At 36.0% G+C, this 18382-nt stretch overlaps 1 protein-coding gene across 6 annotated transcripts in view; it reads right to left on the bottom strand.

The window, feature by feature from the left end:
* MTA1 (metastasis associated 1) overlaps positions 1-18382 on the bottom strand; it is a 192445-nt gene that overhangs the window by 95011 nt on the left and 79052 nt on the right. For 4 of the 6 annotated variants that reach the window (XM_016425614.2, XM_056821296.1, XM_007473327.3 and 1 more), the window contains exons 4-7: positions 9105-9155; positions 7341-7467; positions 7152-7215; positions 4290-4407 (exon numbers count right to left, since the gene is read on the bottom strand). In XM_016425614.2, coding sequence (XP_016281100.1) covers positions 4290-4407; positions 7152-7215; positions 7341-7467; positions 9105-9155 — 360 coding nt within the window. The remainder of the gene's footprint in view (positions 1-4289; positions 4408-7151; positions 7216-7340; positions 7468-9104; positions 9156-18382) is intronic. The other 2 variants (XM_007473331.3, XM_007473332.3) reach the window with 1 other exon arrangement.

The following is an 18382-nucleotide window of genomic DNA, read 5'->3' as shown; positions in this document are numbered from 1 at the left end:
TCTCTGCCCCACACTCCTGTCCCAGGCATTCTTCTTTTTCTATTTTGGAACAATGCACTTTCTCATTTTCTCATTTTGGATAGGATTGTCATTTTTATTATGTTACCTCATCCTACCCATGAGCAATTAATGTTTTTCCAACTATTTAGATCTAGTTTTAATTGTGTGGAAAGTGTTTTGTAGTTGTGTTCATATAGTTCCTGTTTGTCTTGGTGAACAGATGCCTAAATATTTTATATTATCTAGACTATTCTCATTTTGGAACTATAATCAAATCAAATTTGCTATTTTTTCCTAGACAAAATGTGTCCGTGTACTCTCTTTTGCCTCCCATTACTACCCTGTAAGTTTCCAAAGCAAAATAATTCTCTTGGACTACCACTCCTATTACTCAAGGGAATGAGATTTTTAAAAAATTTTTGTTTATATGGGCCTAATCCAGTATCTCACACACATACTTAATGTTTATTAAATGAAAAAGGAGTAATGAGGGAAGTGTTTAAAAAAAAAAGATTTCAAGGCAATAGAACTTTTTCAACAATTAGAATTCTTCAAAGGTTGGATTATCATTTGACAAATATTTTAGAGAAAACGCATTCTTGCTCAATTATAGCTGCCCTACAAGATCATTTCTAACTCTAGGAATTCTTTTTTTTTTTCATTATGGCTGTATTATATACTTTGATCAACTATCCACCATTGGTTCTAAAAGCCTTTTTTTTTTAAATAGTATTTTATTTGATCATTTCCATGTATTATTCATTAAAGACAAAGATCATTTTCTTTTCCTCCCTCCCACCCCCCCCCCCGTAGCCAACGTGTGATTCCACTGAGTATCACATGTGTTCTTGATTCGAACCCATTGCCATGTTGTTAGTATTTGCATTAGAGTGTTCGTTTAGAGTCTCTCCTCTGTCTTGTCCCCTCAGCCATTGTAGTCAGGCAGTTGCTTTTCCTCGGTGTTTCTACTCCCTCAGTTTGTCCTCTGCTTATGGATAGCGTTCTTTCTCCTAGATCCCTGCAGATTGTTCAGGGACATTACACTGCCACTAATGGAGAAGTCCATTACGTTCGATTATACCACAGTGTATTAGTTTCTGTGTACAATGTTCTCCTGGTTCTGCTCCTCTCGCTCTGCATCACTTCCTGGAGGTCGTTCCAGTCTCCATGGAATTCCTCCACTTTATTATTCCTTTTTGCACAATAATATTCCATCACCAACATATGCCACAATTTGTTCAGCCATTCCCCAATTGATGGGCATCCCCTCGTTTTCCAATTTTTGGCCACCACAAAGAACGCAGCTATGAATATTTTTGTACAAGTCTTTTTGTCCATTATCTCTTTGGGGTACAGACCCAGCAGTGCTATGGCTGGATCAAAGGGCAGACATTCTTTTATCGCCCTTTGTGCATAGTTCCACATTGCCCTCCAGAATGGCTGGATCAGTTCACAACTCCACCAGCAATGAATTAATGTCCCTACTTTGCCACATCCCCTCCAGCATTCATTACTTTCCATAACTGTCATGTTAGCCAATCTGCTAGGTGTGAGGTGATACCTCAGAGTTGTTTTGATTTGCATCTCTCTGATTATGAGAGATTTAGAACACTTCTTCATGTGCTTATTAATAGTTTTGATTTCTTTTTCTGAAAACTGCCTATCCATGTCCCTTGCCCATTTATCAATTGGGGAATGGCTTGATTTTTTGTACAATTGATTTAGCTCTTTATAAATTTGAGTAATTAAACCTTTGTCAGAGGTTTTTATGAAGATTTTTTCCCAATTTGTTATTTTCCTTCTGATTTTAGTTACATTGGTTTTGTTTGTACAAAAGCCTTTTAATTTGATGTATTCAAAATTATTTATTTTACATTTTGTGATTCTTTCTATGTCTTGCTTGGTTTTAAAGTCTTTCCCCTCGCAAAGGTCTGACATGTATACTATTCTGTGTTTACCCAATTTACTTATGGTTTCCTTCTTTATGTTTAAGTCTTTCACCCATTTTGAATTTATCTTGGTGTAGGGTGTAAGATTTTGATCCTAACTTAATCTCTCCCACACTGTCTTCCAATTTTCCCAGCAGTTCTTATCGAATAGTGGATTTTTGTTCCAAGACCTGGGATCTTTGGGTTTATCGTATACTGTCTTGCTGAGGTCACTTGTCCCCAGTCTATTCCACTGATCCTCCTTTCTGTCTCTTAGCCAGTACCAAATTGTTTTGATGACTGCTGCTTTGTAGTATAGTTTGAGGTCTGGGACTGCTAGGCCCCCCTCATTTGTGTTTTTTTTTCATTATTTCCCTGGATATCCTTGACCTTTTGTTATTCCAAATGAATTTTGTTATGGTTTTTTCCAAATCAGTAAAGAAATTTTTTGGGAGTTCCATGGGTATGGCACTAAATAGATAAATAAGTTTGGGTAGGATGGTCATTTTTATTATATTGGCTCATCCTACCCATGAGCAGTTAATATTTTTCCAATTGCTCAGGTCTAGTTTTAGTTGTGTGGCGAGTGTTTTGTAGTTATGTTCATAACTAACTCTAGGAATTCTAAGAAATTCAATAGGCATGATGATTATTTAGGGAAAGCAGAGAAATTTAGGGACTAAGTACTCTTTAGTTAGAATGCTTTATTTTTCAACCCCTGCTTGCAAGTTAAAACTTAATCAGCAAAGGTATATCTCATTTCATATAATATATTCTAGAAATGTAAACTAAACAAACTGAAATAAAATTATTTTTTAAACCCATACCTTCCATCTTAGAATCAATACTGTGTATTGGTTCCAAGGCAGAAAATCGATAAGGGCTAGGTAATGGGGGTTAAGTGACTTGCCCAAGATCACACAGCTAGGAAGTATCTGAGGCCAGATTTGAACCTAGGACCTCTCATTTCTAGGCCTGGCTCTTAATCCACTGAGCTGCCCCCAAAATGGTATTTCCTAAGTGAAATTTGACCATTTCATTCTCCTACTCAAACAATTCCAGGGACCTCTAGGATCAAATACAAACTCCCTACTGTTTAAACCCCTTTTCAACCTCACCATAACCTGTCTTTTTAGTCTTATTGTACATTCCTCTTCCTTTGCACTCTGAAATCCAGCAAACCTGGTCACCTTCCTACTGATAAAATGGAATGCACTTTTTTGCTCATATCAACTTCATAGAAACCCTCCCTTTCTCTTAAAAGGCAACTCAAACAGCATCTTTTCAATGAAGCTTTCATGATTTCCCCCCCAACCCTCATCTAACTGTTAGTGCCCTCCTCCAAATTACTCTGTATTTCTTTATATTTAGTTGTTTTATTTTTATTTTGTGCATGTTCTTTACATATTTATTATCATCCCTATTAAAATATAAGAAGCAAGAAAAATTTAATTCTTTGTATTTATATCTCCAGAATCTAGCACAACTGGAATAGAGTAGTTAATTACAAATATCTGTTGACTGTTGATTATCTTAAAAAAAATTGTTGCACAGGCCATCCTTCTGGCATTTCTTCTGTCTCTAAGAATCCCTGGACTTCTTTAAAGCTCAGCTTAATCACTGACTCCTAGCTATCAGATACTTCTTGATCACCTAGCTGCTAAAGTTTTATCCCTCCCTCACAAAAAAATTTAAATTTAAAATAAAATTTAAAAAACAGAGAGAATATATTTAGTTTATATTCATATCAGTATATATTGTCTGCCTGACAATTAATCACCTCAATGTTAACTAAGGACTATTATATTTCTTGTCTTTGTATTTGTAGTACCTAGTCTAGAACCTGAGAAATAGCAGGAATAATAAAAACTTGCTGATTAAACAATCATAAGTCTCTCTTTTCCTAATTCAGTTGTTTTGTAAATTGGATTTTTTTTCCTAAAAGGGATTGCTTATGGGAAGGTTTACATAGAATTGGGCCACAAAATCTTGGAAAACCAGCTGGTGGGAAATGAAAACAAACAGACAGATGCTAGACAGGCTCCTGTTGAAAGCTATATCCACAAGTCTCTTATGGCTTCTTACAACCAGTCTGTATTTGCATAGTCAGGGCAGCCTGCAGGCCTAAAGGGATTCAATTTCTTATAGACAACATCTTAGCAGGTTAGGTCTACACACGGCTGAGGGAAGGAATGTTCTCTGGTAATTGTAAAGTTCATATAGACTATGAAAAAGAAGATCTCTTTGGGGAAAGGACTTGTTCCTTCCTTAACGGAATTTACTGGCTAATGATCCCACATACATGGCTCACATTAGACTAGCAACATGTCTAAGCAGGCAATATAATATGTAGAAGCTTACCCTCCTTTAGCAAGTCTGTTATATCTGCTTGGTATCTGTTACCCACTCTAATTTCTCCTTTATCAGCTAGAAGAGTCTTCTGCTGTGGATCATAAACTAGAGAATAGAAGAAGAAATCCTAGAACACAAAGACATGTAAAAAAACCAAAAAAACGGTTATCAAGAGGTTTTTATTTATAAAATTAATTAATTTTTAAAAATTAAAAGAAAGACACTGTGGTGTGGTGAAGAGATCTACCTGCAGAGCCAGGAAGACCTCAAGTCAAGTCCTGCCTCTGCCACATACTGACTGCATGACCCTATACAACTTATCCTCTTACTACCCTATACAACTTCTCTAAAATTATGTTGTAGAATTGTCACTGAAAACCACAGATCCATACCAAGTAAAAAAGACAAGCCCCAAAAGCTAGTTACCTAGCCTAGAAAAACTGAGTATTTATTATTGCTATTATAACAAATAATTTAATGCAATTTTAGTTACAAGGAGAAATGAATTATATAGACCATCTACAGCATAATATGAAAGACCATATGATGTTTCCTAAGGTCTGTTCTCATTCTAAATTTTGTTATTATCTGATTCAGTTCAATAAAGACAAAGGAACTTCATGTCTGCCTAACCATGTTATCACCTGACATAAATTTCCTTCTTAAAAACTACATCCAATCTTCTCTTTCTATATAAACTTTCTTTATCACCAAAAGCTTTTCACAGACTTTTAGACTCCTTACTTCATAAACTCAAAACAATGCAGACCTGTTTCCACATGAAGAAAATGTGGAACAAAAGCTGAGGTACTTCTTCCTCAGTACCCTGTTAAAGCAGTATCAATTAGTCACTCTCTAGGAAACAAGGAGAATGAATAAGAGTTAGTTACTCCCAACTCCAAATCATACTTATTATCTTGAGATGCTAACATTTAGTGAATCACTGAGAAGCCAGATCAGAAACAAAAGTTAGTATAATGGAGAAAAATTAGATTAGATATTAGAGAACCTAGTTTGTTATAACAAATATGCCACTAACTAGTGGTTTATCTGGGATAGGTCAGTTAAAGCATGTCAATGCGATTAGCTGGTGTTTTAGCACCTTTCCAGCTCTGATGCTATATGCCTCTAAAGGAGTGACCACCGTATCAGTGAAGTATATACCAAGTAAGATATATATACCAAGTAAGCAGCCTCTCCTAGGAGAATTAAATAGTAACCCTTAATACTGCTCCCAAATTCTTGCTGACAGTTGCCCTCTGTTTGGTAAAAAGTCAAATTCTCAGTGCAATACAAATTCTGAACTAATTTCCAATTAGGTATCATTTGTCAACTATGCTAAGTACCATTTTAAGCTTTGTATGCCTACTCATTCCTCTACATAGTGGAAAGAAAAACCAACACCTTAATTTGGCAAGGTTTCCGATTCTAGACTCTACAACCACTAGTATACCTCACAAAGCTCTTCCCAAAGTTTCCATATTACAGTGTTAAAAATGTTAACCAAGGTTAGCTAAAAGAACAATGAACATTTTGATTCCCTGGTGCTACAACCTTCTCTAGTCTCTGAAGAGAGGCTGAGTCAGCATAGATGGAGGAATTGGTTGCAGATGTGAGGAAGGAGGCCATAGGTGAAGAAATGAACTGGCAGGTTACCTCAGAAGCTAGATATGAAGTAAAAAGATTTTGTCATTTTACTAACATGTACTTGTGGATTTTTCGAAGCAATTTTACAACCTTGGATATGCATTTTTGATCCCTCTCTTGCACACATCTCTACTTCCTTCTTCATTCTTTTATTTTTACCAGGACATTTAATAAACAATGTAATCATATATGTCAGAAAATAGTGACTCCTCCCCTATTTCTCCTTTAAAGTCCTAAAGTGGCTCTAAATTAAAGGGACATGGCATCCACAAAGATTAAAAGAACTTCCACCAAAGGTTTATTTGAACCCAGCAGTCCACCCAAAAAGAGAAGCACTATTTTTCTTTTGTTCCTTTCAAGAGGCTTACAGACCCCCTGTTATAAGCCATATGTTATTAGGTTTCCAATCAAAAAAAGTTCAGATCAAAGCAAGTAAGAAATCATTACTTTCCAGACTCAGAAAATCGCCAACACAAATTTACGGCTTGAACATAAGCAGGTCCTTGCTAAGAAAAAAGCAACTATTGCTCTAAAGAGACACAAAACAGAGTTAATTGAGGGGCTCTGGTCCACTTGCTAACCTAGAGATCCAAGGTCAGAAACATTTCAAGCTGGGAGACGAAGAACTTCAACAGTTTCCTTCTGGGAACAAGTATGACAGTCCTTTATAGCCTCAGACATAAGGAAAACAAGAACTGTTGAAAATTCACTAAAATGAAAATTCATAGATTCATGTAGAAGCCTGGACTTCAGGGAATTAAGATTATATTTAAGTTTATTTTTTCAAACTAAGATTCTAAATGTTGAATACTGACGTATTTCTGAGGATAACTTTACCTGGATCAGCATGAGTTAAGGGATAGTTCTAGGAAAATAACAAAATAAGTCTTCAAATTAAATAGAAGACTTTCCTGTCAACCAAAAGCTTCCTTTGCATATGTGGAATCCAGAGCAATAGCAACTCTCGATACCTGATAACCTTCACATAAGATATCTTTATTTTTAGATTGTTCATGAGGCTGAGGCTAATGGTGACTCTGTAGGACTTTCTCAAGAGTTTAAGACAACCAAGAACAGAAAAGACAGTGCCCTGTATCACCTCATGCTCAGTTATGAGCTGTTCCCTTTGCTATTTTCTAGCAAACTTGAAGTTCTACATAACAGAGCATTTAAGTCTTTTACAAGGTCCTATGGGGGGAAGGGGAACAAAAATAAGACTCATACCTCCCGCTCCAGGTATGATTTCAGGGACTCCGTCTCATTGAGCAGAGTGACACTACATTTGCCTCTAAAAAATAAAAAAGAAACAATATTTGAGAAAAAGAAATATGACCGTACAGTGACAATGGTGAATGTAACTGATTTTGATAAAGAAAGGATATTAGCTCTATTCTGAATTCCTATAGTCATTACCTGATGTGTGTGGCAGGTAGAGACTCCAGCTGCCGGGAAAGAAATAGTTCTCGATGTCTTAGTTGATGCTTAAGTTTCTCTGGTAAATCAACCATTTCTGGATTTTCCATTTCTTCTTCCATTTCCCCTGAAGGAAAAAAGTTAAGATCACTAAAATATCACTGCTAGGTCCTTCCTGACCAATCAGAAGCCACAAAACGATCCATCTAAACAAACACCACAGAACTGAATCATAGCCACCCACATTTGTTATCACCTAGCCCCACGTATAACTCCCTGAGCAGGAGGAAAAGCCCACAATTTCTGTATTCCAGGGTTAAAAATTACAAGCAGAAAACATGACATATTAGCTGAAGACACATGAAAATGGTGCTCACGGAAAAAGCAAATTGTTAAAAAGCAAGCAGAACTACCATGATGACCATAGCGAAAGCAGAACGCAATAAGTATCTTCTGCTAACTTGCCATTCTTTTTACCTACAGAGGCTATTAGAGCCTTCCTCACATTCTTCTTTCCCCTTCTTTCCAGGCGTATTTATAGAATTCTTGTCCTCACATGGTAATTACACATCTCCACAAATATACTGCGAGAACAGATCTGGGTATATTACATAAAAGCACTGACAGACTTGTCAGCACAGATGGAGGTCAGGAGTCAGGCAAGATTGTGCCAAAGGAAAACAACATAGGTCTCTGGAGCTCCTGAATGGGTTAATCCTAATATCAAAGATACCACCAGGCCCACAAATGAGAGATATCAAGAGTGAACTGTGGTCCCGAAACTAGAATGTGAGAAAGAAGGTAACAGAAATCAAATTGCCAAACAAGCCCTAACAGGAAAATCTTAGAGGTTAGAGTCAAAACAACCAGGGAAATCACAAACTTCCCCACAACATGTCTAATCCTAATAGCGAGTTGGATTAACTGTTTGACACATCAGATGATGCCCAGAGACAGAGCAGCCAAGGGCACCAAGACTTGGGGGGTTGGGGGGGGGGAGAGAAAGAAACTAGCATGGAGATGAACCATAATGAGGAGGGCCCAAAACACACAGACAAGCAGCCAACAAACAAATCCATTACAACGTGAGATGCTATAATGGATCAAATGTACCAAAGGGGAAAACAAAGGAATCTTGGGCAAGTAGAGAATAGAAAAACTTTCTGATTCCATTTTAATTTACTTGAACCTGAAGAACAAACATCCCAGCTGTATAAGCACGGCTCTAAACTTGAGGCAGAATATTGACAACTAGCCTCAAGTGGTTTCAAAAGAGTAGCAAATCAGAAACTAACCAAAGGCTTTCCATAATTCATGCTTTCCAGCTACTCTGCAGACAAGAAGGATAACCAGTGGTGAAGAAAATTTTTCAAAAGAAAATCCAGCAAAACCATCTCTAGTTCATCTTCTTTACTGAAATGCATGGGTGTCCCTTTACTGTTCATTTAAGGCTGTAAAATATTAGGCTTCAGGTAGCAAAAGGAAAAGGTCCTGTTTTCTTTATAGCTAATCCCTTTACTCCATCTATACCTGCAGTCAAAGGTGAAACAGGAAGCAGCATGCAGGCAGGCTGTTTTATTGTTGTTGTTTTAAGCAATCTCTTATTCTCAGCAAGAAATAATTCTGCCTCTTTTGATGTATTTTACTCTATATACTCTTCTCCTCACCCCCAACCCTTCCCAGGGACAGATATTAATAACATCCAAGCTAAGTGAAAATAAACAGGAAAAAAATTTCCTCACAAAGAAAAATCTCTTTTCTTACCTTCCTCGTCGTTTTCTCCCCCTGGTCCGGTTTTATAGTAGACTGACAATGCTATATAACAAACAAACACCACCCATTATGGCAGAAGTTAAAGAGAAAGCTTGTTATGTACATTTGATTTTGGTTGTGTGCATCCAATAACACTGTCTACCTTTCTGAAATATATCCCAAAGAAACCTACACTTAGCCATTAACAATGGTAGCTAGAAATCTAAGCTGAGCCTCAATAACCCTCAAGAAAAGATATCTGTGACTTTGGTTTGACAAAGGTACTATGTATAACTAAGGGCACAGTATCAACATAATCAAGAAAAAAGTAATACTTGAAAGGGTAAGAGTTATGACCTGCTATTTATAGTTATGAAAAGCACAAAATGTGTATGGTATTCCTATTTAATCACAGAATGTATTAGATGACCTCCAAGGCCCTTTACAATTCTGAGATTCTGTTATTCATTTAAGTGGTCCATTAAATAAAATGTTGGACTTAGACTCAGAGAAGACCTGAGTTCAAACCCTGCCACAGACACTTATTGGCTGTGACACCTTGGACAAGTCACTTAACTTGTCTCCCTTAGTTTTCTTATCTGTAAAATGGAGATACTAACAACACCTACCCTCGCAGGGTTCTTGTGAGGATCAAATGAAATCCTGTTTGTAAAGCACTTTATATATAAATGCTAGCTATTATAATTATTATTGTTATTATTATAGAAACCCAAATAAGAAACATAAGCAAGAAACTGAACTGTCTCATAGTTCCCTCGCCCCAAAAGGAGAGATCCTAACCAAAAGACTGATAAAGGAAATAAATCATAGGGCAAGGATCAGACAGTGATATAGAGGATGCATGGGACATAGGTTATGATTAGGAATAAGCCTAAAACCATAGCACATATGCCTAAAGAAGCTAAATCCAGTCAAATTTAGGTAAATGCAAATAAGGATTATGCTGGCAAAACCCTTGCAAACTAGAAGAGGGTGCCAATCATTAGACCGTGTGAACCAAATATATTTCAGTAGAGGGTGGGAATTAATACTTTGCTGAGACTGACTTCACTGTTGACAGTCAACCTTCAGAAAGGGCTTGTTAAAGAGCAGAGTATAGACTGCTCATTTCAGAGGAGAGAAATGATTTTATTAAAGAAATCAAATAAACTTCATTAAATAATTTTTTAAAGAAGCAGCAAATCAGACTTTATTTCTGACAACACAGGCAGAGCAAGTGCTAGTCACTCCTTAGTTGTCTCTCACCAGATTATCACCTTTGATTTCCAATGGTTGCAAGTATTACCTCATGGTTGCCAAAGTAAAAAAGGCAGCACCTGGGCTTACCCTCTCTACCCCAAAGACAGTTTTATAGCTTCAAGGCATCAATCACAACTGTGTGATAAAGGATTTTTGCCTTTTTGTTTCTTCAATTATAGCACAAAGTCTCGGCCCTGCAATGAGTTACAAAAGTTCACCAACTGCACACAGATGCCTTCAAATCTGTCCCTTTGAGTCATTACCACATTTTCTCTTTATTAACAGTACTCTAAATTAAATCTAAAGGTGCAATTATCCCAGCTTTAAGATAAGTAAATGAAAGCTCATCTGATTTAAGTGACTTGCAAAGTTAAGCTGCTACAGTCTCGGTTCTCTTTTTGAAATAGCATGCTTAACCATGGTATATACTATTTTTTGGCCAAGGGCAAGTCATGTAACCTTCCTGTACTTCAGTTTCTATCTGTAAAATGCAGGACTTATGAGAAAGCAACTAGAGTTCCCTTTGACTATAATCATAAGATATCATCTCCTTTTATGGAAATTACCTAGGTCCCAAACACCTAAAATTCCCTGTTTCATTACCCTTTTTCCTCTGTGCTCTTCCTATTAGACTTCAATCCAATTCAATTCAGAATTAAGCAAAAATCTTAATTTTTTTTGACAAGTAGATTCTTTGGGGCACAAGTACTATAATGTAAGTACTATAATATATGTCTTAAAATGCTTTCAATTCATATCTTCCATCTCATCCTCATTAACTCCACCCCATCTCCTTCAAAACAACCTTTCTGGCTTCAATGGATTTAAATATACTTGGAACAGCATGCTACTTCCCAGCCAACTTAAGGCAAATACCAAGGTTATGCTAAAGTATTGCTCTGCTGACTTCTTGCAGAAAGCTTAGTGAACTACTTATCTGCTTAACTGTCTTGAAATACTGCCTTGAGCTACATATACCTGCAGAGAAAAGATAAACTTCTACTTCTCCTTCAACTCAGATATGCAAAAAGCAACAGTCAGAAAATTCTGAAAGATCATAGTCTAAAAGGGGAGCTAATATGGCAAGATCATCTTAAAAGACATCTTCAAATCAGTCCTTGGACCTTCCTTGCCTGATCCCTACCCTTAAAAAATAGCAAAAAGAGAATAGACAGAATTAATTCCACTGCAGTCATGCAGCAGTTGATAAAATGAAGTTTATACCTCAGGTTTATCTCAAAGAGGATAGAGAATGTGAGAGAATATCAGCCAGCCTTATGGCAGAGTCCTAGATTTGAAGGCAGGGAGACCTGAATTCAATTCCTGCCTCAGACAGTATCTATGTAGCAATGGGCAAGTCACTTACCCTCTCTTCCAAAGTTTCTCATCTGTAAAACGTGAATAATAATAGTGCCTATCTCAGAAGTAAGATAAAAAACATGTATGTATTTTGTAAATATTAAAGTACTGTAAAAATACTAGCCATTACTAATCTTATTGTGGGATATGGGGTACATGTAACTGGAAAGGATATTGAGTCAAAAGTGTTTCCTAGGAAAAGGAATTTAAAAAGTAAATATACAAACTCTCTGGACTAGAAAACCTTGAAGCATAAATGTGGACACTGAATAATTGTCTGGATTATCAAGATGCAAAGTAACATCTGCTTCAAGTTTATGGTAGTTTTATTTACACACAAAATAATTAAATCTTCTAATTAATAATAAATGCAACAAATTCAGTAGGTAACAAGCACCAAGTCCTGGGAATACATATATAAGGAACATATATTTCCCACCTGGCTACACCTCTTTGGTCTTTTCCATTATGTTCCCAGGAACCTCACCAATAGGTACACCTTTTTTTTTTTTTAAACCCTTACCTTCCGTCTTGGAATTAATTCTGTGTATTGGTTGCAAGGCAGAAGAGTGGTAAGGGCTAGGCAATGGGGGTTAAGTGACTTGCCCAGGGTCACACAGCTGAGAAGTGTCTGAGGTCAGATTTGAACCTCCCATCTCTAGGCCTGCCTCTCAATCCACTGAGCTACCAAGCTGCCCCAATAGGTACACCTTTTATACCTCTGATTGGAAGGTAGGGCCACCAAAACTTCTATTTAAGGAAGAGGGCACAGGCCAACTCTTCCCCTTAGAACTTCATGGGTCTTGGTCAGTTACCCCACATCACATACATTTAAAGATTTTCTTTGGCAAGTTGTCTTTTATTTATTACAAGCTCTTGAGGGCAGAGTATCTTTCTTTTTCATATTTGCATTCCTAACGCTTAGTACAGTGCCTGGCACAAAGTAGATGCATAACTTAAAAAATGTTTGACTGGCTGAGTGATTCATTAGAATGACAAAATGTGGACATTTAGGTCCATAAGGTTAAAAGGAAGCTGACTTGGGTTATAAGGGAGTAAAGTGACCCAACCCTTAGAGGAAAAAAATGACAGTATTGATTCAATCAAGGTTCCAGAACTAGAGGGCAGGTTATGGATGGGGATTTGGGAATAAAGACAAGCATGGCTAGGAGAGATCAAAAAATAGGGGGCCAGAAGAGTTGGTCAAAATCAAATCAGCAAATGCCAGGACAAAAATGCTAGAAATGAAAAGGTTAAAGCTCTAGTGTATGTCCTCTTGTCCCCAAGACTGGCAAGGCTATCAAGAAGATACCTGGGGAGAAGTGGGCAGAGTAGCAGGAATAATAACTGCATATATAATTCCTCCAAACAGAAATAGACAATACACCAGACCGAGTCCAAATTGGGAAATCCATTAGGAAGAAAAAAAATTTTTAAGGCACAGGTTGACCCAAGGGGAAATAGCTTTGGCTGGAAGCATGCTCCCTGGAGTCATTCAGTACAAAGAGAGGCTATATACTCGGGAAAGAAGAGGTCCCATATCTAGCAAAGATAGGTCTAAACTTGTACAGAGAAGGGGAAGGGAGAGAAGAAGAGGGACTAAAAAAAGGGAGTAAGAAACAGAATCTTCATTAATTGTACAAAGTGGGTACCATTGATCAATGCCCCTGTGAGAGATGATAAGATATTCTATAAAGTAAGATAGGAGTCTTATGAAAATGAAAAGATTTTAGTGTTTAGAGGAATCACTTATCCTTACTCAGGAGAAGAGGAATATGCTCTGGACCCAGGGAGGAGAGTCCAAGGCAAATGAGGAAAAGATTACCCAGAGGACAAAGGTTAATGATAAATTCTAGAATTAAAGATAGAGAAAAATTCTTAATATGGGGAAACATTTTCTCTATCATCTAGAGCTATGTTGGCAAACCTGTGGCATGTGTACCAGAGGGAGCTTCTCCCTTTCCCATGCACCTGAAGACAAATCTCACATCACCAACTCCTCTACCTAACAGCCCAATGGGAGCGCTTCCTCCCTCTTCTGTCTGAGGTAAGGCAGAGGTGGACATGTGGCATTTTGGGCACTAAATCTCTATAAAAAGTTTGCCATCTGATCCAGAGGAAATGGTACCTTTAAAAGTGAAGCACAACAGGGACAGGAAACAAAATCCACAAAGCAATAACACAGAAATTGTTTAGAAAAGAGGAATCCCCAAACAGTACCTTATAAGCTTTAATTCTATGAATATTTCAGAGAATAAAGGACTAGAAGGAATAAAGCCTAGAATACACAGAAAGGGAAGATAATGAAGAGAATGAGGGAATAAAATCCTTTTTTTATAAAAATGTCCAGAAAATGAATTTTTTAATTTGAAAAATTACTAAAATAAAGGAGGAGATGGGGACATTTCACTTGACTACTTGACTAGGTGGGGTGTGTGTTTGTGAAAAATTAAATAAATATATTTATATAAAAGCAAGGAAGAATACAGAATAAGGTTTTTCTTTTCTTAATTAATGGAATTTATTTACAAACATCTCAGTCCTCTCTTCTGCCCACACCATAAAAGTAATCATTCAGGAGACAAATATGTATATATAAATTATGTCTTTCATGTTGTCATTTTTCAGATGATTCTCTGGAGATAATATTCAAAGTTATTCTTCAAGTATCAAATCTGTAGCTGTATATAATGTTCTTTTGTTTCTCCTCATTTTACTGTTCATTATCTCATGTAGTTCTTTCCAAGATTTTAAAAAATTAACCTGCTCATCATTTCTTATGGTGCAGTAGTATTCAATCACAATCATGTCATAATTTGTTTTGCCATTCCCCAATTGATGAATATCGCCTCAATTACCAGTTCTTTGCCTCCACAAAGAGAGCTACTATAAGTATTTTGGAACATATATGTTCTTTTCCTTTTCCCCTGATCTTGGAAAACAAACCCAACTGGGTCTAAGGGTATACACAGTTCTAGAACTCTGGGTATAATTCCAAATTGCTCTCTAAAATGGCTGGATCAGTTCACAGTTCCCCATCTTCCCACATCCTTTCCAACATTCATCATTTTGTCTTTTTGTCATTTTAGCCAATGTGTGATGGATGTTATCTGAGAATTGTTTCGGTTTGTATTTTTCTAATCAGTAGCAATTTAGAGCATAAGGGACTACTAAGTTAAGCAAAATTAGGGAAGGGGTAAATAAATGTAAGGTGGCTAAGGATAGTGATTTGAGGGTGAGGGGAAGATAATCAATGGGAATAGGGCTGCCTAAATACTGATTTAAGTGCTAAAACAACTGAAGAGAACTAGTACTGTGCTTTCAGAGAAAGAGAAAAGAAAATCTTAATTTGGGTAATTTGGGGAGAGTGGCAGTGATATTAGGGACAAACAGAGAAAAATATAAACTTAACTCCTAACTTTAAATGGATTAAACAACCAATAAAATGAAAAAAAAAAGGTAAGAAAATAAAATCCTATTGTTACTTAAAGAAACATTTTCTTTAAAGACATATACAGAATAAAAACAAGAAAGGAATCTAGATAGGATAGTAGATAAGAGTACAAGGCCTGGACATGGAAGGTCCTGGGTTCATATCTGACCTCAGATACTTCCAAGTTGTTTGACCTGGGTGAGTCACTTAGCCCCAATTCTCTAGAGCTTACTGCTCTTCTGCCTTAGTTATTAGACAAAACAGAAATAATCTTCAAATTATTATAGGAATAAAGAAATTACACTAAGTTGAAAGAAATCAGACAATCAAGGTCAATAGTAAATTAATGTTGTAAATGCCTAATATAAATTTATAAAGAAAAAATTAACTGTACTACAAGAAGGTATAAGCAAATAGCAAATATATTCTCTATAGACCATAACAAAAAAGCAATCAATTCAGGGAACAAAAACATGCAAACTGAAATGGATGCCTAAAATGAAATCCTAAGTAATAAGAAAGTTAAGGAAAATCATATAAACTATAATGGTATATAAGAAAATTATTGGATTGCCTGAGACATGTGGACAAAAATAAGGCCCAGATATCATATTTTTAAAAGAACTCTTAGAAGCAGAGAATAAAGTAGAAAAATAAACAATCTACCAGTCATCCAAATTACCCAAACTCCCAGGAGCATTGCTGTTAAAATCTAGAGTTTCTGGATCCAAGGAAAAAAATATTGTAAGCTACACTGCATGATAAATATATAAATAATTTATGTATCATATTTTACATAATTTAAAACAAATATTTATATAAATATGTAAAATACTACAAAATTCTATATAAAAAAGTACATAGATATTTAAAACTATACTACATATAGTATCTATATAAAAAATACTGTAAGAAAGAGTACCAAGTCAGGACCATACTTGATTTGCGGTAGTTTTCCTGTCTACAAAAATGAGGAAAATAATAGCATCTCATTCCAGAACTGCTGTGAAAATCAAATGAGATCATAATTGTAAAATATATAGTAAAGCACCCTAGCACATAGTAGGTGCCATATAAATGGTATTATTAGTAGTAGTACTACCATTATTAATACATTATTATTTTTATTTAGTAACCACCTGAATATAGAAATGGAGAGCTTGAAATATAAATATCTAAAAGGCAGAGGATATATAGTCATGAATCTCTTGGGAAAAAAATAGCATAATCCTGGAGGGAAAAATAGATGAAATTGAGCGTTTTTGATGGAAAGATCAGAACTACAAAGAAACTTTGAAATTCAAAAATGTATGTAAACATGAGTGAACAATTATAATGGCTAAAACAAGGTAAAACTGTATACATTCCAATATAGGGAAATGATATGTGTTTCTTTTCAGAACACTATTATCCAGGAAAATAGAGATCCTAACTAAAAAAGTGTGATAATGGTTCTGTTAGGTCTTGATGATCTTACAAAAGGGAAGAGAGGAGATGAGTGAAAGGGATGGTGCATAGAAGGAAAAGGTATGGGGAATTATATCACATAATTGGCATGTGCAAGTAAAAGTCTATGCCAGAGGAAGGGGATGGGGGAACAGCTGGTACATGAATCTCATACTCAAGTGAACTTTTCATAGAAATACATTTCACTCCAAAAGGAAAACAGGAGGAAAAGAATAGGAAGGAGTGGGGAATAACAGGGAAAGCAGATTAGACCTAAGCAAAATCAATTTTAAGACTACACAAAAATATTTCTATCAGTTATTTCTACTGTAGCATAGAACTAGAAACCACGGCATACTCATCAACTGGAGAATGGTGAAGAAGTTATAGTATATAAATATGCTGGAATAACTACTATACTGTAAGAAATTATGATGGGGACAGTTTCAGAGAAATCTGCAAAGATTTGCATGAACTAATGAAGAGTAAAATGAACAGAACTAGGAGAAAAATTTATACCCTGACAAGATATAAATATAAGATATTTATATATCTTTATATATGTCTATAAAAGATATATAAAATAAGTAACTTCAAATCATAGTTCCAGAGAATTAATGATAAAACACAATATCCAATTCCTGGCAAAGGTGAAGAATTCAGATAACAGAATGAGATATTTTTGTTTGCAGATGACCAATGTAGAAATCTATTTTGTAATGGTGGTTTTGTTTTTCTTTCTCTCTCAATTGGGAGGTAGAAAGGAGAATAAAGAGGATTTTTGCTGACTGAAAAATAAAATTTAATTTTTTGAATTAGACAATTGAGAGTAGGAAGTAAAATGCATCAAGAACTTTAGCCAAGAACCTCTCTTTCCATGACATCAAAAACTAATAGGTACTGAAGGGCAGACAAAGAGGGCCCTGTAGAACGGCTGGTATATAAAATCCCCAGTTCTCTAGCAATAATGAGTTTTATCTATTGATGCTAAGGTCTCTCTAGTTCACTGGAGTTAGTAATAAGATCACATTCAGCATTAGATGGTCAAAGAGCATGGGGCTTTTTTAAGATGTGAAGGAAGAACTGAGAAAGGTGTTTGTTTTTAGGGAATCAGGCTCCAGTGTAAACTGAGAACAGAGAGCTTTGTAAGAGAAGATTAAGCAGGTGCAGTGTGGAATGGAGCTTCTGGTTTCTCTTTCTATCATATAATTAATGAGCTAAACATTCCTGGACTTTTCTTCACTCTCACTTCCTCCTTTCCCCTCTTTCCTAACCTACACAAACTACCTGATTTGCACTGTGCATCAATAGTATTTTGCTTATTATCTCTTTGGGGTAAAAACCCAGCAGTGCTGTGGCTGGATCAAAGGACAGACAGTCTTTTATCGCCCTTTAGGCATAGTTCCAAATTGCCCTCCAGAATGGTTGGATCATTTTACAACTCCACCATCAGTGCATTAATGTCCCAATTTTTCCACATCCCCTCCAACATTCATTACTTTCCTTTGCTGTCATATTAGTCAATCTGCTAGGTGTGAGGTGGTAACTCAGAGTTGTTTTGATTTACATTTTTCTGATTACAAGAGATTTAGAACTTTTTCATGTGCTTATTAATAGTTTTTATTTCTTTACCTGAAAATTGCCTATTCATGTCCCTTGCCCATTTATCAATTGGGGAATGGCTTGATTTTTTAAATTGATTTAGTTCTTGATAAATTTGAGTAATTAGACCTTTGTCAGAGGTTTTTGTTATGAAGATTTTTCCCAATTTGTGGCTTCCCTTCTAATTTTG

This window comes from Monodelphis domestica, chromosome 1 (assembly GCF_027887165.1).
Source record: "Monodelphis domestica isolate mMonDom1 chromosome 1, mMonDom1.pri, whole genome shotgun sequence".
NCBI classification, from domain to species: Eukaryota; Metazoa; Chordata; class Mammalia; order Didelphimorphia; family Didelphidae; genus Monodelphis; species Monodelphis domestica.
Note: the sequence above shows the minus strand (reverse complement) of the source record. Positions and strands in the feature narration are given on the sequence as shown.